General features: G+C 43.0%; 1 protein-coding gene across 2 annotated transcripts in view; it reads right to left on the bottom strand.

The window, feature by feature from the left end:
- The window catches only part of RPH3A (rabphilin 3A), a 327862-nt gene that overhangs the window by 156903 nt on the left and 147215 nt on the right, over window positions 1–23744 (bottom strand). For both annotated transcript variants that reach the window (XM_029571543.1, XM_029571542.1), the window contains exon 2: window positions 9505–9605. In XM_029571543.1, the coding sequence (XP_029427403.1) occupies window positions 9505–9581 (77 nt within the window). In that variant the 5' untranslated portion in view covers window positions 9582–9605. The remainder of the gene's footprint in view (window positions 1–9504; window positions 9606–23744) is intronic.

Below are 23744 nucleotides of genomic sequence, written 5' to 3'. Positions count from 1 at the left end.
TTGTCCAAGTTTAAAATGGATCCTATTACAAATTTACTTTTCAAAATATTCCAAAATCTAATAGAGTGAAATTATAGGCTGGGCTGTCAGGAAGACAGACCAAATCCTAATAGGAATCCCGGGAATTTAGCTTATTGCAAACAAATATGTAGCTCCTGTACCCTGTCACATTTTGACCAGGGATCAATTCACTCAATATCTTCTTGGCTTCTGGAAGGTGTCTAGTGCAAAATGCCTGAATGGCAATGGTCATAAAATCAGACCTTTGGGCAATACTTGGCTTAAAAAAAACAAAAACCAGAATGACCAGAAGAAAATATATAGACTGCACAAGAGGTGGAGCTACCATGGACATTCATTAACATTCTCCACACTGCCCACAGATCCACACAGAAAGACCCTTTTATATTCCTCTTGCAACTCTCAGACTCAGGACCAGCTGTGTACCCTGTGAATGGCACAGATTGCAGTCTGAACCTGACACATTGGATCTGTTGCTTCCTAGCATTCCTAGGATGAAGGCCAGTCTTGCAAGGCTTCCTGCACTTTCTGTGCATGGCCCATTTGCAGCAGTGCATTCCCTACATATCTCCGGCCCCTGAAAGCATAAGGGCTGATTGAGGTCCTGTCTACTGGAAGCTTTGGGCTATGCTTGAGAAATGGAAGTCCCTTCAGGCTGCTCTTTGTCCCTGCAAGCTGGATCTTGGTTATCATGAGCTCTATCTCTTGGTGTACACACTCTGCAGCAGGTAAAGGCAGGAGTTGCGTGCAGGTAGCTCTTATATGTACCCTCCTGTGTTGAGTCAATGCAGGTTCAATACTAGTAATAGATGATTTTAACATCCAGCCTCTATTGAGGTTGTCTTCATATGCACTACTCACGCTACTCATCTTTGTGGTTCATAAATTGCCCTTGAGAGATGCGTAAAGAAGTTCCAGGGCACTAAGCACAACTATAAAATAAAGCAGAATACTTGCAAGTTGCTTTATTTTTTTTCCAGTAAGGTCTGTATTTCTCTTCAAAAGATCAGATATAGCCAACTTGACTTCAACACTGAAAAGCATTCATAAGGGTTTTTCAATAGTGATTTGAAAATTTATTGAACCCCACCCGCAAATCCATTACAGAGTTTAAATGCAAGGATGCAGACCAGAGCTTCTCCTATAATCAGATATCTCCAGGCAATCATATCACATAATTCTTACTCCCCCACCACCAACCCTAACAGTGGATAAACCAGACTAGGATTCTACAGGGTACTAAGTATGGCCCTAATTCAACACATTTCAAACAAATAAAACATGCTGTTGACTTTTGTCCTTTTATACTGGGAGCTGAAATCTAACCTTGAACATAAAGATATATTTTAGTACAATATAACAGCATTTGTTTCGTGAAAAATTCTCTTAAGTGCACGAAGGGATCAGTATTCAAAATACCTGCATAATTTTGCAAATACATACGGAGCTTCCCGTTGAAAATGCAGGCCCAGCAGGACGGCACAGATAATTCTGTACCTGTGGGAATTGAAAAATTAACGGGCGGATTTTAAATGCCCTGCTCGCGCCTAATTTTGCATAGGCCGCCGGCGCGCACAGAGCCCCGGGACACGTGTAAATCCCAGGGTTTTTTTAAGGGGGCATGTCGGGGGCGGGGCCGAATGACGCGGCGTTTCGGGGGCGGGACCGGGGACGTGGCGTCGGTCCGGGGGCGTGGTCGAGGCCTCCGGACAAGCCCCCGGGTCAGATGACGGCGCGCCAGCAGTCCGCTGGCGTGCATAGATTTACGTCTGCTTCTAGCAGGCGTAAATCGAAGGACAAAGGTAAGGGGGGGGTGGGTTAGGGAGGGGAAAGGAGGGGAAGGTGAGGGGAGGGCGAAAGAAAGTTCCCTCCGAGGCTGCTCCGATTTCCGAGCGGTCTCGGAGGGAATGGAGGCAGGCTGCGCGGCTCAGCGCGCGCAGGCTGCCCATAATCGGCAGCCTTGCGCGCGCCGATCCAGGATTTTATAAGATACGCACGGCTATGCACATATCTTATAAAATCCAGCGTACTTTTGTTTGCGCCTGCTGCGTGAACAAAAGTACGCGATCGCGCTTTTTTAAAAAATCTACCCCTAAATCCCTGTGCATGCTTTCCATCCCCCCCCCCCCACCCCCACCACCACCACCATTTGTCTCTGCAGGCAAAATTACACACATAAGAACATGCCATACTGTGTCAAACCAAGGGTCCATCAAACCTAGCATCCTGTTTCCAACAGTGGCCAATCCAGGCCATAAGAACCTGGCAAGTACCCAAAAACTATGTCTATGCCAGGTTACCGTTGCTAGTAATAGCAGTGGCTATTTTCTAAGTCAACTCAATTAATAGCAGGTAATGGACTTCTCCTCCAAGAACTTATCCAATCCTTTTTTAAACACAGCTATACTAACTGCACTAACCACATCCTCTGGCAACAAATTCCAGAGTTTAATTGTGCGTTAAGTAAAAAAAGAATTTTCTCCGATTAGTTTTAAATGTGCCACATGCTAACTTCATGGCGTGCCCCCTAGTCTTTCTATTATCTGAAAGACTAAATAACTGATTCACATCTACCCGTTCTAGACCTCTCATGATTTTAAACACCTCTATCATATCCCCCCCTCAGCCGTCTCTTCTCCAAGCTGAAAAGTCCTAACCTCTTTAGTCTTTCCTCATAGGGGAGCTGTTCCATTCCCCTTATCATTTTGGTTGCCCTTCTCTGTACCTTCTCCATCGCAATTATATCTTTTTTGAGATGCGGCGACCAGAACTGTACACAGTATTCAAGGTGGGGTCTCACTATGGAGCGATACAGAGGCATTATGACATTTTCCATTTTATTCACCATTCCCTTCCTAATGATTCCCAACATTCTATTTGCTTTTTTGACTGCCGCAGCACACTGAGCCGACGATTTCAATGTGTTATCCACTATGACACCTAGATTTCTTTCTTGGGTGGTAGCACCTAATATCGAACCTAACATTGTGTAACTATAGCATGGGTTATTTTTCCCTATATGCACCACCTTGCACTTATCCACACTAAATTTCATCTGCCATTTCGATGCCCAATTTTCCAGTCTCACAAGGTCTTCCTGCAATTTATCACAATCTGCTTGTGATTTAACTACTCTGAACAATTTTGTATCATCTGCAAATTTGATTACCTCACTCGTCGTATTTCTTTCCAGATCATTTATAAATATATTGAAAAGTAAGGGTCCCAATACAGATCCCTGAGGCACTTCACTGCCCACTCCCTTCCACTGAGAAAATTGTCCATTTAATCCTACTCTCTGTTTCCTGTCTTTTATCCAGTTTGAATTCCATGAAAGGACATCGCTACCTATACCATAACTTTTTACTTTTCCTAGAAGCTTCTCATGAGGAACTTTATCAAATGCCTTCTGAAAAGCCAGTACACTACATCTACCGGTTCACCTTTATCCATATGTTTATTAACTCCTTCAAAAAAGTGAAGCAGATTTGTGAGGCAAGACTTGCCCTGGGTAAAGCCATGCTGACCTTGTTCCATTAAACCATGTCTTTCTATATGTTCTGTGATTTTGATGCTTAGAACACTTTCCACTATTTTTCCTGGTACTGAAGTCAGGCTAACTGGTCTGTAGTTTCCTGGATCGCCCCTGGAGCCCTTTTTAAATATTAGGGTTACATTAGCTATCCTCCAGTCTTCAGGTACAATGGATGATTTTAATGATAGGTTACAAATTTTTACTAATAGGTCTGAAATTTCTTTTTTTTAGTTCCTTTAGAACCCTGGGGTGTATACCATCTGGTCCAGGTGATTTACTACTCTTCAGTTTATCAATCAGGCCTACCACATCTTCTAGGTTCACTGTGATTTGGTTCAGTCCATCTGAATCATTACCCATGAAAACCTTCTCCGGAACGGGTATCTCCCCAACATACTCTTTAGTAAACACTGAAGCAAAGAAATGATTTAATCTTTCCACAATGGTCCTATCTTTTCTAAGTGCCCCTTTAACCCCTCGATCATCTAACGGTACAACTGACTCCCTCACAGGCTTTCTGCTTTGGATATATTTTAAAAGTTTTTATTGTGAGTTTTTGCCTCTACGGCCAACTTCTTTTCAAATTCTCTTAGCCTGTCTTATCAATGTCTTACATTTAACTTGCCAACGCTTATGCTTTATCCTATTTTCTTCTGTTGGATCCTTTTTCCAATTTTTGAATGAAGATCTTTTGGCAAAAATAGCTTTTTTCACCTCCCCTTTTAACCATGCCGGTAATTGTTTTGCCTTCTTCCCACCTTTTTTAACGTGTGGAATACATTGGACTGTGCTTCTAGGATGGTATTTTTTAACAATGACCACGCCTCTTGCACACTTTTTACCTTTGTAGCTGCTCCTTTCAGTTTTTTTCTTACAATTTTTCTCATTTTATCAAAGTTTCCCTTTTGAAAGTTTAGCGCGAGACCGTGGATTTGCTTACTGTCCCCCTTCCAATCATTAATTCAAATTTGATCATATGATCACTATTGCCAAGCGGCCCACCACCGTTACCTCTCTCACCAAATCCTGTCCTCCACTGAGAATTAGGAGGAGGAAGAGGAGGAGGTGATTTTCAAACACCGTTTTGATGGGGGAGGGGGGTTAGGCAAGTTTTACTTACATAAAAGTCTTTGAAAATTCCCCTCAAAATATCTGTGTGCTGGTGCCTATATGGGCTTGAACAGGGTTTGCATTCAATGCCCTAAAACCTGCCAGAGAGGTATGACCTCTTTACCATGTAAGTCATCACATTCAGTTTCAATGATGACCATCCAATTCCTGCTGGAAGGAGCACTGACCCAAAATCGGATATTTTCAAGTACATTTTCTGCTGGCTGGAAACTGAGCCAAGTATGAAATGTCCTATACCATAAAGGGCTCTGTAATGTCAGAGATGGAGGCCAATATTAAGCCGATCATAGTGTGTGCAGTGGGTTATATTTATGCCAGGCACAAAGCATTTCTTCCTGTTTTCATTCAATACCACAAGGCACAGCAAGTCATAAAGCAAGGTAACAGAGAGCAATTAAACTGTCCACAGGCAAGACCAAACACATCCAAGTTCAATCAACACTAACGGATTCTGTATTATTAAAGCTGGTTGACTTGAAGTTCCCAGGAGGCACGCTCTCTATCTTTTATATATATATATATATATATATATATATATAGTGATTTGAGAATTTATTGAACCCCCTCAAGAATCATGCAACAATATACATTTAAGCAATGCTATAATGTACTAAACTTCCAGAAGCAAAGAACTTCTAAGGAAGCATTACTTAGTAGGAACAATTTTGAAGCCCCCATTAAGTAATTTCAGATGGCAGGCACAATACTGTGGAAAGTGCATGCAGTGATTTTGATAATGCAACTGCCATGCACACTTTTCCTCTCCTGAGCTTTCTCTGCCCACTTTTTTATGCAGGTAAAAATATGCGTGCTGTTTTCAGTTTTCAAACCGCATCTACCTGCACAAAATTTTGAATATTGCCCCCAACATGTTTTAAAACCTCAAAACTACGTCTCTGGAAATGAATGCATGCAACATTTAACTGGACAATCCATTGTGATTCATTCAGCACGTGTTTAATCACCAAGCTATATGGTCATAGGCCTCTTTTGAATGCAATCAGTGCCATGAAGTCAGCAGCTCACTGAAACATGATTTTGCCACTTACGAGTTATAGAAATCACTAATTTGATTCACTAAGTTTTCCCCCATCCCCATTAGACACAGATTGGGTGGGGGGGGGGAAAGAGTCTTAGTGAGGCAGACCATAAGTTTGTTCTGTTCCAAAGGTTTACCCTTTCCAAGGTCATTAGATTTTACTGAAACTACAGTCATACACTTTGGGGTAGATTTTAAAAGCCCTGCGCACGCCAAATCAGGGAGCTATGCGCATCTCTTGGGCAGGTGCACAACATGCGTATTTTGAGAAGCGTCCATGGACGCACATTTCTCCCGGTACGCTCACAAAAGGTAAAGTCCAAAAAAGGGGCGGGGATGGGCGTGGTCTGGTTGGGGCATGGACATTCCCGGGAATTTAAATGGAAAACAGCACCTAGGTGTTTACACACAAAAGCATGCGCCAGGGTCCCCTACCACGTAACTTTACTTCTGCCGTAGATGGCGTGTAAGTTATAAAACAAAAAAAACTAGGCTAGTCAGTGGGGTTTTAAAGGTTGGGACAGGTAGGGTAAACGAGAGATTAATTAGCCGGGGGGGGGGGGTTAGGAAGTCCTATCCTGTAACTGGGCAAAGTTACAGGATTACTGAGAATGAACTGGTTTAACAGGTAATTGCGCCGGCGCACATGTATATTAAAATCTCCCCCCCCCCCCCCACGTACGCATGTGCACATCCGTATAAAATGCGTGCACATACGCGTGCGTGTCATAAAATGGCCGCGTCCATGGATGTGAGCCGGCCAACGCACGTTCATGTACGCCCGCATGGCTGTTTTACAGTTACCGTCTTTATGTACAGATGTCCTAGACATACAGGGAACATTCCGTTTTACGTGCGGCACTAAAGCCAGGGTTGCACAATTCTTGCTCCCAGAGAACACACATATATACTTGTGTAAAACTGACTATCAGCTGCAAACCCCCCGGCCCCTGCCTTCATTGTATCAATGCGCTTTTTAGAAGGCAGCGACTACAACGCCTTTGCAAACTACTGGCTCTACTGCTTAGTAATTAAAGGGGTACATTTTATAACTGCCAGCAGCAGCAGCGTACGTTACACCCTCAGACACTACACCAGTTTTCAGGAGAGATAGTACACCCGGACTCCCCTCCCTTTGAAAATGACCCCCCCAAATTGGCCACACACCTGCTAATGCAGGAGAGTAGTTTTCTCAGAGAAAATTCCACTCGTGCTTTTGAACACACAAAGCTGCAGGCAGGATTCCAAAGCGCGTCCAGAGCACCGTCTCGCCGGGTGAAGGCACGCACAGATGGCGCCCCTGTGCACACACAGGCAGGAAATTTTCTAAAAGCCCTGTTTTGCGGGTAACACACCAGATTACCCCAGGAAACGTCTCAGGAAATTATTTCTAAGACACCAATATTCAAAGCCCTTTCCTTTTGGGGGGAGGGTAGTCTTACTGGTAAATATGAGCACAGAAAGTCCCTTGACGCAGGCACGAGTTTCGTGCCGAAACGCTGCAGCGTCGGGAAACAAATGAGTGACCATAAGCCACGACCCTCCAAGGGAACCCTCATGGTTTGGTAGCCGGGAAGCGCATGCTGTGACCGGTGTGTGTTGGCAGTGCACATATAATTGGAATACAGTTTCGCATTATATACCTGCGTCCTGGAGCAGAGACAACGCAGTGAGCAAGGAAGCTTTTTCCCCCCCCTATGGTTGACAAGTAAACTTTTGAAAATTATAATCTTTATGCAACGAACTCACAGTCTTCGGAATAACATCACTGTTAGAAGGAAAAGTGATTACGTTGGCAAGTTTTGAATACTTTGACATTTTGGATGTTCGTTTCAACATTTTATATCTCGATTACAACCTTGATGACATTTAATTATGCCGATTTCCTTTCTCAACGGATATAAGTCAAGTGCACTTTTCCCTCTTCATTTTTGAGATAAGTTGAACTTCTTATTGGTTGCCTTGGAGAGCATCGTCTTTTCCAAAGATTGTTACTCATTTGCTACTCATTTTATGGAATTGGGGATTGTGTGAATGATTTGTATGGGTGTCTGGTACTTTAAATTTCATGCAGAATTTTGAATCTAATAGATTTTTGCTGAAACTGAGTAAGCTGTGATATAATTAAGTTGTGACATAAAAATAAAGATTTGAAGATAATAGTTTACATTTTCATGAGATTATACTATTATAGGTCTCAGATGATACTGTTCTAGATGTGTTGGTATTACGAGCCAGAATAAATTGTAAAGTGGATAATATAAAATTCTAGAACCCTAGCGGAAACACCGGCAACCATACAGTTTGGTCCATCAGGCAGACTGTGATGAAAGAACTAGCAGATGGGTCTGTCTAGCAGGCTGAAAGTACAGTAATAACTAGATGCCCTAGTGGAAACATCAGATGGTCAGGCAGCAGCCACACTAATGTTGGAAGCTATTTAGATTACAACAAAACTTTGTGCTTAGATATCAGTAGGGAAGTATGCTAATCTGACCTAAGTAGGTGATCTTGTATGCCCATCTGCTCAAGACTGTAGAGTGCAAATTTTATTGTATGAAGACAACAACAAAACCTGTCCTGGATAAGGAGAGATTTCTTACAAGTGGTCATGCTCTACGGCAGGCAGTATCCTTGCATGTGGATAGGAATAACTGGGCAGACTGGATGGGCCAATTGGTCTTTTTCTGCAGTCATCTGTTATATTACTATGTCATGATGTCTATAGAAAAATCTTTATTGTGAGAACCTTGTAACAAAGTGAAAAAAGAAACAGGAAAATATTTGTTTTTAAGAACCCTACACATGATGACATTTAGAATGGATGTTCGCTCTGCAACAGTGTTATGATGGATTAAGAGACAAAACAGATAAGAGAAGAAGGAGTATAAGTACCAAAAAATCGTACTCCACCAATAAATAAATATAATAAAATTAAGTGCTTAGCAGTGTGGATACCAATTTTTAAATTTTTTAAATTAGGAAGAAAAATCTCAGAAATACTGGGTAGTAAAACTCCTCAGCCAGAGTTTTAATCACTAGCCAAAATCTAAATATTTTAAAAAATGTGTTGACACTATAAAAATTTCAGTAATTTTATGCTTATAGTCATACAAAAGGTAAAACTTATCTTTAAAGAATGGTCTATGTAGACGCTGTAACTTTTGTAAGTTAATTGTTCCATTTAGTAAGTGTATTGTGCATGTCAATAATAATATGATAAAAAGATTTTTTCTTTTTTAGATAACTGAATCTAAGCACTGCCCCAAAGGAGCCTTTGGTGAAACATGTACATGTCTGCACTGGCGTTTTTTTGCTATTCTTTAAAAATAAGTTGTACCTTTTGTATGATTATTAGTACAGAATCTTTGTAGTGTCGCTTCTTAAAAAATATTTAGGAGGTTTTTGGCTGGTGATTAAAAAACTCTGAGGAGTTTTACCACTCAGTGTTACTGAGGCTTTTCCTCCAAATTAAAAAATTTTTTTAATTGGTATCTACACTGCTAAGCACGTAATTTTATTTATCTGTTCAGTGGAGTAAGATCTGTGGATTAAGAGACAAACCAAAGCAAACTTATCCCATTATGGCATTATCTACCTGTAAATGCTCTCTCTCTCTGGGGGACAGTGTTGCCTTGATAAAATAATTAGGCTCTAAAAATGTTACGGCTACAGTTTTGTTGTAAATTTTGCTGGTTTTCGTTAAACTTCACAGGATTTGTCGTGCCCTTAGTAAATACTACCAGGCGCAACATATTTATAATGAAAGATCACTTACTTAGCTCGAAGGGCCATCTGTCTGTCATTTGGACACATCCAGCGGTCAGTACTGTTGCCAAACACTGTGTCTGTCATTGCTGAACCCTGAGGCCACGGTGTCTGAAAAAAAAATAAACAGAGTTAGTTATTGGAAGGATGGCAGTCTTCCTAATAAGCGATGCTGAAAATACCACCTCCTTGGGGAATGCATACTGGAGAGGACATGTTTCTAGAAGAGCTTTCCTCTGCCAAGCGTTTAGGTTCTACCAATGAATCTTTAGAAATCTCAGTTTTGAATGTAACAAAGTGATTGTGGATAGTGTGGAACTGGACATAATTCTAAACTGCCATATTAACTGGTTGGAGGTCTTTTCACTTTTGAAAATTATTCCAATTTGCAATGGGCTTTATAACAAAAAGACTTGGTTCTTCTATTTGCAATTTGCAAAGAGTTTAGGTGCCTAACTTGGGCAGTTAAGATCCTAAATTGGCCCTTTTGAAAACAGAGTAGGACTGAATCGCTAATTTTCGACAGGTACCCAAATTTACATGCCAGTGGGCGTCTACAGAGGCAGAGTTTGGATGGAGTAAAGAGTTACTGGTTACTTTAGTATGTTATTGTTTACGGGCTCTTAGGGGTACATTTTAAAAAACAGGGCGCGCGCAAACAAAAGTACGCTGGATTTTATAAGATACGAGCGTAGCCGCGCGTATCTTATAAAATCTGGGGTCGGCGCACGCAAGGGGGTGCACATTTGTGCACCCCCTTGCGTGCGCCGAGCCCTGCGCGGGCTGCCCGTTCCTTCCACCCCCACACCTTCCCCTCCCTTCCCCTACCTAACCCACCCCCCCCGGCCCTATCTAAACCCCCCTTACCATTGTAAAAGTTACGCCTGCGCCAGTGGGCTGCTGGCGCGCAATCTCCCGACCCGGGGGTTGTTCCAGAGGCCTCGGTCGCGTCCCCGGAATGCCCCCGGGCCGGCACCACGCCCCCCCCAACACGACCCCCGGAACGCCCCGAACGTCACACCCACCCACCCGACACCCCCCCAACACGCCCCCCTAGCGAAGCCCCGGGACTTACGCGCGTCCTGGGGCTTGCGCACGCCGCCGAGCCTATGCAAAATAGGCTCAGCGCGCGCAGGGGCATTTTAAAAGGGTTACGCACGTACCTTATGCACGTAACCCTTTTAAAATCTACCCCTTAATGTTTTCTCAAGCAGCCCCAAGCGTTTGTTTCTCTTTATCTCTTTGCTTCTCTGTAATCCCTCCCCCAATACCTGTTCATTGTAATTTCCATACTATAGTTCTGCTGTAAACCGATATGATGTCTCTACTAATATCGGTATAAAAAAGTCTACAAATAGTTAAGGTGCTTAGCACTGATTTTGAGCACTAGGTACTTAACTCAGGTGCCTAAATCTAGACATATTGTAGCCTTACATTTTAGGGTCCTACATTTAGGGAAAAAATTTCAGCTGTAAACTTAGGTGCCTCAGTTTTGATGAAAATCCATCAGATCTACCTAAACTTAGGATCCTAATATAGGTACCTAATTTAGGAATTGAGTTTTTTGAAACTTGACCCCATAATTAATTCTCAGCATCACAACGTTCAGCATTCACCGTTCCACTAAATGTCACCTAGCTCCTAAACAAAATTAGAGAAACATCTATGTATTCCTGGATTTAGTTTTTAAACTAGAGTTGTTGCAAGGTCCATAGAAGATCAGGTTCTGTGTCCTATAAATATATCCAGTTTTACTTTACAAGACGATTTGTGAGCTTTAAGACATTTCAGCCATCTGTAAAAGAAAACTAAACTAAAAATGTTACCTGGGTTGCGTATCATTAAAATGTAGTGCTAGGTACCTTCAGAAGGAAGAAATATAAATATTTCTTTTTATGAAAAAAATAATTTTTCCTGATTATGAAGCACACAGCTACCACAAAATCCTCACTGTATCAGGAAGCCACAATGGGAACACAAGCAGGTGGGACTGAACGTGGAAAAAAAAACTTTAATGATGAAAGATTTAATGAGGTTTCGCTTTCATTTTACCCTGGGTCACTAAGAGGTGGAGTAACCAGGGCACTTCTCCTGAGCTTCAGCAACTGAAGTGGCCCAGATGGATTGGCAAGCCAGAAGAAATTTATTTATTTATTTAACATTTTTATATACTGGGATTCATGCAGAATTTGCGTATCATCTCGTAAAATTAACACCTTCAACTATTTTGGAGTCCTTGTTCGCGCAGCAGACGCGAACAAAAGTACGCCTGATTTTATAAGATACGCGCGTATCTTATAAAATCTGGGGTCGGCGCGCGCAAGGCTGCGCAAAATCGGCAGCCTGCGCGCGCCGAGCCGCGCAGCCTGCCTCCGTTCCCTCCAAGGCCGCTCCGTGGTCCGGTCCCGGGGGCTGTTCCGGAGGCCGCGGCCACGCCCCCGGAACGCCCCCGGGCCGAAACCACGCCCACGTCGCCACCCCCAAAACGCCGCGCCCCACCCCCTAAACGGCGCGTCATCTCAACACGCCCCCGACAGGAAGCCCCGGGACTTACGCGCATCCCGGGGCTTTACGCGCGCCGGCGGCCTATGCAAAATAGGTGCGCCGGCGCGCGCGGGCCTTTGAAAATCCGCCCCTATGTGTTTTACATGGCCCAGGAACAACTCTTGGTGGCCTAAACAATACCTCATCTAATACAGCCCTCTAGGAGACATGATATTGCATCCATTGCCATTAACTGGATTTTTATCCGGTCATACTTCCTGAAATATCCAAGGTTTGGAAAGGCTCATACAGTCCTAAACTGGATAGGTTGTACTAAAGACTCTCCTTAGCAGGCAGAAGGATATAAATATAAGAGATAAGAAATAACATGTGTAAAAGCACAAAAATCACATTTACTGAAGCTCTAAGAAAATCCATAATGCAATTTCCAGAGGAAAATCACATCATCTTTCATTGCACTGCACAAAGGAAAATATAGTGCTGAAAAATTATCTTTCAAAAACAAAAAAGGGGGAGCCCAAAGCAACAGCTTTCTCTGGACTAAGCTGCCTAGCCTCTTAATAAACACAAAGAGTTACCAATACAGCCACAACCAAGAGAACAAAGGGCGAAATGGATCATTGCTTACAACTCTCTTCGCTGCTACTCAAACTGAGGCCATGTGTTGGATCAAGCAGCAGTCGAGCATTTGAATGTTAATACTCAGAGAAATGTAAGGTCATGCACAGCAACCACAATAACCAGACAGATCATGTACCAAGCCGTGCCATTCTGCATGCACATTTCTGAATTTCTATGTGGTAAACAGCATGAGAAATTTAGCTACAGAAAATTTCACAAAAGAAAAAAAACAAAACAAAACCCTGCACCTCAAGTTCTTTTTTTATTTTGTGAAATTTCAGCCATAAAGCAAATTTTGCAGGTAGTTTATTTACACACTTAGGTCAGATCTTAAAAGATACCCGTGGGCGTAGATTTGTTCGCTCAACCTGGCGCGAACAAATCTACACCCGATTTTATAACATGCACGCGCTGCTGCACGCATGTTATAAAATCCAGGGTCATCGCGCGCAAGGGGGTGCACACTTGTGCACCTTGCATTCGCCGAGCCCTAAGGGAGCCCCGATGGCTTTCCCAGTTCCCTCCGAGGCCGCTTGAAATCGGAGCAGCCTTGGAGGGAACTTTCCTTCTGCCACCCCCCACCTTCCCCTCCCTTCCCCTATCTAACCCGCCCCCCCAGCCCTACCTAAACCCCCATCCTGACCTTTGTTGCAAGTTATGCCCGGAGGCAGGCGTAACTTCTGCGCACCAGCCGGCCTTATAGTTTAATGAGCTACTTTGCATGACTTTCATCTCATCAGCTCATAACATAGTAACATAGTAACGATGGACAAAAAAAAGGTCCATCCAGTCTGCCCAGCAAGTTTCTTATGGTAGTAACTGCCGCACCGTGCAGGTTACCCCAAGCCTTGTGATAAGGGTAGCAATATTAAAAGTCAAAACCAAGCAACTCAAATCCATAACAAAATTACTGCTAGCAATATTATTAGGGCATGAGCAGCCTTCTTGATAATTCAGACAATATATTCCATGCCAAAAACAATGTGGTGTACAAGCAAGAAATAAAATGTGTGAAAATATAGTGTTTGGGAGAAAACACTTCATAAAGATAGCTTCCTGCACTGAGAGTGAAAATCACACCTGACATGCATTATTTCCCATTTTAGCAAGCTGTTCTTATATAGTTTTACTTTGCTTAGTACATCAGCCTCAAGGTAGCAAGGCTGTCAAGGAGACCAATGCTTCTAAAACAGCTTTACTTCCCAAAACTTGTGCCATTTAGCCCTGCAAGATTAACATGTGCAAAGGGATTATTTTGAAGCACCGCATTTGGGGTTGCAATTTCCCAATCTTGAAAAAAAAAGCATAACTATGGCAAAAGTGTTAATCCATGGAAACAAAGAAAACATCCTGAAAAGCCATGGGTGTATTTCGGATGCCAAAACTGCTGTCCTTTTACAGGACTGAGAGCCAATGTGTCCAAAAATCATTTTAAGAAAGACTCGTTTGAGGGAAGGATAGTACTTTTAGAACAAACATGTAGCATTAGGAATTTTACTTAAGAGTAGTCATTAGCCATATAGAGTGGACAATAACAGCTAATCCAACTCACAAGGGTTGAAATGTGCTTGCCAGTGGATAGAAATAGGACATGGATGGCTATCCACAACAAGACAGCGACAGGGAAAGCAAAAATAAGGGAGACTACAATCTCTTTCCATCAGAAAGTAAGCTCTCTTCATTGAGCAGCAAGGGCCCGGAAACTAATCTTTAACTTTACTAACAAACATAGGCATTATCCTCAGCAGGTGGGGCACCTACTCACTGCCACTGGCCAGGGAGCTCTGAGATGGACCAGGAGCAGACTGGTGCACCAAACATTTCACCTCAAGCAATTGTTCTTCCCAAGTAAAGGAATAATGCCAAGGGCCCATATCGCTACATAGCAATCATTCAACTATAGAAACCCGCATAAGTCCATTCATGTTATATAGTCAATCAGTTGTTAATATGGTTAAAGAAGAGAGGTCAGAGTGAAAAAAGATAATGCTGTGCCTTTTATTAAATCCAAAAAACACTCCCACCAATCCCCTCCCCCCCCCCCCACACACACACAGGAAACACATGCACACTTACAGACACCACTCCCCAGCCCCAGCATACCCACTACTAGCTGCACACCCACCCCTACACCACCCTCCTCCATCCATACACACATATCCTCTACCCACCAGAAAGCCCATACACCAGCACCACGACTCCAGGCATACCCTACCCCACTCCCCCCACCACCATACACATGGGGGAGGAAAGGGTAACTTGGAGAGTGTAAGGTGGAATGTGCACGCACACACACACACACACACACACACCCTTCTCCTACCACTTCCACATTCACTTCACCTCCACTGCCACTCCCTTATACAAATGTGGGGAGGTGGTGAGCAGGACAAAGTGGAGAGTGCAAAGGAGCAACAATGCCCACATCTCTTAATCCTCACACCCCTATACCAGTTGCACCCCCACATTGGCAGGGTTGACAAGCAAAGCAAGCAGGGTCATAGCCCCTAGTATTAATAATAATTTAAAACATTGATTGATAACATGACCCTATACATTTATATACTTCTAAAATATGGAATGCAAAGGCAAAGAGTTATTGTTCTAGTATTTTACATCCTCTCCTTTTCTCTTTCCTTTCTGTAAAAAAAAAAAAAAAGAAAAAAGAAGATTATAAACTATCACATAATGATCAACTAGGAACCAGTTTCCTTGACAGCATTTGAATAGCTGTTTCCTACCTCCAGCAGAAATGAATATCTATCAAAGTACCAAAAGCAGAAAAAAAAAAAGTGAGCAGAAAAATAAAGTGCAGTAAAATGTAATCTTTTTAATCTATAAGGCGAGAACTAAACACTTAGAGGAGAGCAGCGATTTGATAAAGACATTCAGAAATCTTGGAGATAAAAATAGTGTGTAGGAGACAAGTATTTTTCTGTGGAAAGTAAGTTTTGGAGCCAGGGATCATGGTGTGAAGCTGGAAGTAAGCCAACCTAGGCGTAAGGATGTAATCCTCCACAGAAAACACTGCAAAGGTATGAAACAGCCTGAAGCAGAAGCAGCATCATAATTCAAGAAAGCATGCAACAAGCACAGAGGATTCCCGGTCAGGAAGTGGAGGGCAAAGGTGAGGATCAAATACAATTTGAGGACGTGCACAAATGAAAAAATGGGCAGACTAGATGTGCTTTGTGGTCATGAAGAGGACAACTATCAAGGCAATTTACCTAGCCAAACTGGCCAGCCGAAAGACTGCCCTCACACACGTACCTAGAACCAGGTATTAACAGAGGCATGTTTAGAGTGAGGCTGAGAAAACAGCGCACACAGATGGGATTTCCAAATGTATGCATGCTGGTCTTCCAGCAAATATTCTGCCCATAGAAAGACCAGGCTCCAAATCCTGGGTCCTTTGTATCTGTGGGGCAAATTTTCCTTTGTGAATCAAGTACAGGGTTTGCAGATAGGAAGGACCCACAGACGTTGCACCAAAGGGGGCTGTTTCAAAACTGCTCTCCTTGTTTGTCGTTTATCAGATCAGATATTTATTGGCACATTAAATGCAGATTGATTTCAACAGAGCAAGACGGGTGGTTTCCCAATATGGTATGTTTTGTTGTGGAGCGCTAGGAGAGCGGTCCCACTTTCCAAGAGATGTGTGTCCTTGGGCCACGGCTCGACCCCAAAGGAACTCTGAAGAGGTGCCGCGGTAGGCGAGGCATGCCCGAGCATGGGCTGGACAGGAGCGAGACTGGAGAGACGACTGAGAAGACTGACCCTCCTCCGGACCTGCACGCTTCGGAAGACCAACAACGCAATGATGGTCTTATGAACAGTCCTCCGACCGTTCCAAGCCCTTTCGGACCTGCCGCAGGGTACGGCAAGAAGCGGCAGGCCGGATGGAGGCCACGGCAGTGAAGACCGGAACATGGAGATACAGACGAGACTTCAGGGAAGACGTAGACTCAGGCACAGACGTGGACTCAGGAACGAGGTACTAGACTTTCAAGAACCAGGTACAAGGCTTTCAGAAGATTCAAGAACAAGGTACAAGGCTTGCAACATGAAGTGCCCTACTCAGCCCACCCATGGGGCTGGTCGCGGACCACGACATGGCTTGCCACGAGGTACCAAGCGTGCAGACAACTCATGAACAAGGTACTTAGCTTTCAGGAGATTCAGGAACGAGGTACTTAGCTTTCAGGAGATTCAGGAACGAGGTGCAAGGCTTTCAAGAACGAGGTACAAGGCTTTCAGAAGATTCAGGAACAAGGTACAAGGCTTGCATCATGAAGCGCCCTACTCAGCCCGCCTGTGGGACTGGTCGCGGACCATGACATGGCTTGCCGCGAGGTACCGAGCATACAGAAGATTCAGGAACAAGGTACTTGGCTTTCAGAAGATTCAGGAACAAGGTACAAGGCTTGCATCATGAAGCGCCCTACTCAGCCCGCCCGTGGGACTGGTCGCGGACCATGACATGGCTTGCCGCGAGGTACCGAGCATACAGAAGATTCAGGAACAAGGTACAAGGCTTGCATCATGAAGTGCCCTACTCAGCCCACCCGTGGGGCTGGTCGCGGAGCACGACATGGCTTGCCGCGAGGTACCGAGCGTACAGAAGATTCAGGAACAAGGTACTTGGCTTTCAGAGATTCAGGAACAAGGCACTTGGCTTTCAGAAGACTCAGGAACAAACATCAGAACTGGAATACAGGTACTGGAACAGGAGACAGACCTTAGGGCTGGCACACGGACATCTGGAGCAGCAGGTGAGCATCAGGACTGGAATGTAGACAAGAAGACAAGACGAGACGAGACGAGGAGCTGCAACGAAGAACAGGAAACACAGGACCTTGCAGAAGTGCTGGAACAAGGACAACTCCTGGAGCAGAGGACAGCAGGATCCCAGGAGTGTAACTCCTTGTGAAGGCAAAGCTGGAATGAACGCTGAACCCTTTTGTAGGGCTGAAGAGGACAACGCCCAGGGAGGGGTCAGCAGAGGGCCACACCTGGCTGGCCCTTGAAGAGGAGGAGAGAGGCGCGCGCCCGCGCCCTAGGAAGCTGGAGAGAAGAGAGCTGGAAGCTGGTGGCGTCCTCAGCCACGTGGAGGGCCCAAGGAAGCCAGGCAGGCAGCGGAGCAGCCCTGCCCTGAAGCTGGAGAGGTGGCAGGCTGCAGGAGCGGCTCCCAGCCACGAAGACTGAAGCAGGAAGGCAGGAAGAGAAGAAGGGCTGGCTGCAGCAGGAGCAGAGAGCTGCAGGCACCGGCAGGGACCCGGACTGAAGCAGGCACCGGCAGGGACAGCCTCCCTGCCGGCTGAAGACCCCGGGATCGAGTGCAGTAGGTCGGAAGGCACAGGAGCAGACGCAGCTGTCCCAGCCACATGGAAAAGCTCCCGGTGGCCAGACCCTGCTGTGCAGGACTGGAGGCAGCTGGGGAGGAGCCCGGAGACGGCGGCGTGCTTGCTGCAGAGGCATCAGCGGCCCGACTGGCCACGAGAAGGTAAGAGCCTGCCTGCGCTCCTTGCGGGCAGGATCGCAACATGTTTTTAGTATTTGTTTTATTTTATTTTTAATATGTCTAATGCAAGTATTTTATCTGCGACTTCTTACTCTATCCCTGTCCTGCTGGGAAAAGGAAAGTATAATGCCAAGAACTTTTGGCATAAGAAAGTTGTTCCTCGTTACTGGTCTTCTATTCATCCATTATGCGAGCAGGATTTATGTCCTCTTTCAGAGAAGCCTTTCAGAACTAGTTATTCATGCCCAGTCTATTAAAAAAAAAAAAAAAAAAAAAGTATGATATTTTCTCTCATCTTCATGAGTTTCAGCCTGATTTTTTTGTATAACTGAAAGCTGGCACTCAGCAGCTGACAACGTTCTTTTACAGCAATTATACCCTCCTGGCTACTCTTATCTTCATACTTCTAGAGAGTTAAAAGGGGTGGGGGGTGTTCTTTTGATCTTTAAGGACCAGTTCAGAGTGTCTTTACTATCAGAGACTATCACAGTCAGCTGTGAAAGACTAGTTGTTAAAGTAAATTCTTGGGCACTAGGCCTTTTTTACCGTCCTCCAGGCCCTCACACTATTAGTCCTAATGCGGTTATTGAGTTTATTTCAACACTGTGTTTGAAGTAGTTGGATGTGGTTTTGTTAGGGGATTTTAATATTCATGAGGGTAATCTGGCCAAATCCCATGTGGATGAGTTTTTTTCCCTTCTTACCTCAATGGGATTGTCTCAGCTTATTAATTCCCCCACTCATCATGCTGGTCACATATTAGATTTACTATGCGTTCCTGAGATGTGGGTCTCAAGTGCGAGTATTACTGGTCCCTCTCTTGTCCCTGTATCATGGTATGACCATTTCTTGCTTTCATTTTCCATGACTATGGTCCCGAAATCTCATTTGCCACAAGAAGAGGCAACTGTACAGAAATTTTGTGGGCCTTTTGATATTTATTTATTTATTTAAAGCTTTTATATACCGATGTTCATGTACTAGTACATATCGTGTCGGTTTACATAGAACCAAAGTTGGAAATTTTCTCTTCAGAATGGGTCATTGTTTCATCAAGTCTGGGCTTTGAATCAAATTATATTAATCAGACTGTAAATTCCTTCAATAGTGCTCTGACTAGTGGTCTGGATTGTATTGCCACTTTTAAAGAGATTAAATCTCTTTGTACAAGACATTGTGTCCCATGGTTTTCACTTGAGCTTATTAAGCTCAAACATGCTATGTGACGAGCTGAACAACTCTGGCATGCTCACATGTCACATCCACTGCACCAATTACAAAGCAGCTCGTGCATCGTATCGAGCCACATTCAACTATTGCAAGCGGTCTTTTTATACTTCATGTTTACAATGCTCACTTATTCATCCTTGGGAACTCTTTTCAATCATCAATAGTTTATCTCAGCTATCTGGCAGTTCCACAGGTAAAATTGGCATAAATTCTGAAGCTTTTGCCTTTTATATTCCAGATGAAACCTTCTCATTGACAGCTGCCAATGGGCCACTGACAGCTTCCTACCCAAGTTAGATACTGAGAGTTGTTCTTGGACTGATTTTGAGGATCTTGCTTCTACAAAAGTAACAGTCTCTCTTAAATCTTTACAGTCCTCTAATTGCTCACTTGATCATTTTCCTATTACTATTTTCCTGGCACTACAAACATTATTTTTGAGCCTCTTAACTAACATCTTGAATCTCTCTCTCACTCTTGGTCTTCTTCCAGATTATTGTAAACAGGCTATTGTGACTCCAGTCTTGAAGAAATCAAATTTGTCTATAGAGTTAGTTAGTAGTTACAGACCTATTTCCAGTCTTCCTACCTTGGTCAAATTGTTAGAAAAGCTGGTCCTGAAACAACTCACTGAGTTTATAGAGAGCAAGCATCTTTTACATCAAAATCAATATGGCTTTAGAGCCAATCATAGCACTGAAACACTGCTTTTGGCGCTAGCTGATTACATTTTGTTGCAGTTTGACTTGGGCAATTCCTTGATTGTGGTTTCTTTGGATATTTCCTCTGCAATTGATTGCATGGATCATTCAATCCTTTTGGTCCAATTGTGTTCTTTCGGCACTGGAGGTACTGTTTTTTCTTGGTTCCATTCATATTTGTTGGGTCCTCACTTTCAAGTTAAGATTAACCAATCATTCTCTTCATGGAAGCTCCTTGAGAAGGGGGATCTGCAGGGTTCTTCCCTATCCATGTGGGTTAACCTATATTTGCAGCCTTTATGTGACATTATCTCATTATATGTGAAGAAATTTAAAGACTATGCTGATTAAATGGTCAGTTTTCACAGTGGAAAAAGGTAAACAGTGGAGTGCCTCAGGGATCTGTACTTGGACCGGTGCTTTTTAATATATTTATAAATGATCTGGAAAGGGGTATGAGTGAGGTGATCAAATTTGCGGATGACACAAAATTATGCAGAGTAGTTAAATCTCAAGCGGATTGTGATGAATTGCAGGAGGATCTTGTGAGACTGGAAGATTGGGCTTCCAAATGGCAGATGAAATTTAATGTGGACAAGTGCAAAGTGATGCATGTAGGGAAAAATAACCCTTGCTGCGGTTACATGATGTTAGGTTCTATCTTAGGAGTTACCACCCAGGAAAGAGATCTAGGAGTCATAGTGGATAATACATTAAAATTGTTGGCCAGTGTGCTGTGGCGATCAAAAAAGCAAACAGAACGTTATGAATTATTAGGAAGGGAATGGAAAATAAAACGGAGGATGTCATAATGCCTCTGTATCGCTCCATGAGACCGCATCTTGAATACTGTGTGCAATTTTGGTCACCGCATCTCAAAAAGGATATTGCTGCACTGGAGAAAATGCAGAGAAGGGCGACCAAAATGATATGGGGCATGGAACGGCTGCCCTATGAGGAAAGGCTAAAGTAGTTAGGGCTGTTCAGTTTGGAGAAGAGACGACTGAGGAGGTATATGATAGTCTACAAAATTATGAAAGGACTTGAACAAGTTAATGTAAATCAGCTACTTACTCTCTCAGATAACAGAAGAACCAGGGGGCACGCCATGAAGTTAGCAAGTAGCTCATTTAAAACAAATTGAAGAAAAATCTTTTTCACTCAGTGTTACCGAGTTTAAAATAGGTTTGGATACGTTCCTAGAGGTTAAATCCATAAACTGCTATGACAGTAATTAATAAGCAATAGTAGCTTGTGATCTGTCTAACATTTGGGTACTTACCAGGTATATGTGACTTAGATTGGCCACTATTGGAAACAGGATACTGGGCTTGATGGACCCTTGGTCTGACCGAGTATGGCATTTCTTATGTTCTTATGATGACATATAGCTTATTTTTCAAGTCAATACGCCAACAACTAAGGTTTGTGACCTGTATGTCTGCTATAAAACTATGGCTTAAGCAACATGGTCTTACTCTCAATCTTGCCAAAACCGAGGCCGTATGGCTAAGCAGAAACCCATGTCAAGTCCTACTGCCAGAAATTAATATTGAAGGGACACCTTTTACTTTCACACCTGTAATTTGGGATTTTGGTTTTATGCTTGACTCTTGCTTTTGGCTTAAAACCTCAACTGCGAGCAGTTATTAAGTCAGCATTTTTTAAGCTCCAGCTTCTTCATCCCCTGAAATATTTTCTCCCAGCTCCTGATTTCAGAACAGTAGTACAAGCATTTACTTGATCATATTAGACTATTGCAACTCACTATGTTCAGGTTTGCCAAAGTACATGCTAGTTTTCCTTCAATTATTACAAAAATGCTGCTGCTCGTCTTATTACCTTCTATCCCATCAGAAACACTGTGTCAATGTCACTGGCTTCCTGTTGAGTACAGAATTCAATTTAAACTTATGATTCTTGCACACAAGGCCCTTTATTCATCTGGTCCTGTTGCATTGTCTAATAAAATATTATGGTATGTTCCCTTGCAGTCTTTAAGATCCACTGATAAGGGTTTACTTGTTCCTACTGTAAAAAGCCATCATCTACAGACTATTCATACTAGAGTTTTCACTGTTTCTGCTCCTACATGGTGAAACAAATTGCTGATGGAGTTGAGGACCCTTTCTGATTATAAATCTTTTAGAAAACAGTTGAAGGTTTACTATTTGACAGGCTTTTTCTTGATGTTTCAATTTTTTTTTAATTTATTGAACTGCTGAGTTTTAATTGCCAATGTAATGGATTCTATCGTTTCCTGCTTAGCACAGTTTTTTGTTATAGGTAGTATAAAAAAATCTGTAGGAGTGGAGGAGTAGCCTAGTGGTTAGAGCAGCGGGCTATGACCCAGGGAAACCAGAATTCAAATCCCAATGTTGCTCCTTGTGACCTTGGGAACATTGATTTACCCTCCTACAGTACTTGAATGTAATCCGCTCTGATGTACACTCTGAAGTGCCAAAAAGCAGAATATAAATAAAAGACCTCCTTTGCAATCCATGTTCTGAGGGCACCAGATGTACAAAGAAACTAATACATCAAAACAGATATTTTATCCCACATAATCATACCTAAAATTTTCTACAGCATTAAGAAGTGTGGGATGCAATAAAGGTTATGGATTTTGAACATATTCTTAAGAGCTAAGCAAACATGCATTGAGCAGTGCACAACATTAGGCGTGCACATTTACCACACTTCACTGATTAATCCGGAGTGAATCATGCAAAGCAATGTCATTAATAAAACAGTCTACCATTTGAAAAGCAGTATTAATTTCCAGGTGCCTGTCTGTCACAGGAGCTGACCATGGTGCTGAACAGCAGTAAAACTGGTGGAAAGTGTGGTGGGAGGAAAAGGGGATTAACAGCAGTTGAATGGATGTGGATCAAGCTGATGAAGTAGTAAGGGAAAGAGTAGGCAGAACATACTTTAATAAATCCTTGGATTTATAGGTCATTTTTGTTCAACTATTAATTTTAAATATTAGTCAGTATCTATAGAGATTACTTTCCTTGTATATTTGCTCCAGGGCTTAGTTTTTTTCAGTTCATTTTTTCCTTAGTGTCAATGGCTTTGATGTCCATATTGATGCTCAATGCAGGTTTCTACAGTGGAGTTTTACAGATGGTGGTCACTGTACTGCATCCAAGGACCAAATATACTTCTCAGTTACCAAAACTCACCTTTTATCTGTAACTACTAGGATAAAAATCGAAGACAACCACCCAAGCATCTTCCATAACTGATGCACTTTCTTTTCTTAGCCATCTCACAACTGTGAGCAGTAACAGACCTTGCCAATTGAAGGAAGTCCTACACACCCCCAAGCTTTTTCATAACTCTTCATCAGATTGGGAATGCAGTCCCCTACAGAGTATTTAGTAATATCATACCAAAAGAACCTCATCTGTAGTAACCAAAACTAGAAAGGGATAAAGATACCCATACTTATTCAGATCTGTAGGGAACAAGAGGAGGATGGCTAGAGATCAAGGATAATAATAAAATACTCTGAATAATAAACAATTAAACACACAATCTTTAAAAAAAAAATTTTTTAATGATTTATAAGAGCAGTAATGGCCTACGAACATAAGGGGTGCCATGCTGGGTCAGACCAAAGGTCCATCAAGCTCAGCATTCTGTATCTGACCATGGCCAGTCCAG

This window comes from Rhinatrema bivittatum, chromosome 11 (genome assembly GCF_901001135.1).
Source record: "Rhinatrema bivittatum chromosome 11, aRhiBiv1.1, whole genome shotgun sequence".
NCBI lineage: Eukaryota > Metazoa > Chordata > Amphibia > Gymnophiona > Rhinatrematidae > Rhinatrema > Rhinatrema bivittatum.
The sequence above is the reverse complement of the archived record's forward strand: the minus strand, read 5'-3'. Positions and strand labels throughout refer to the sequence as shown.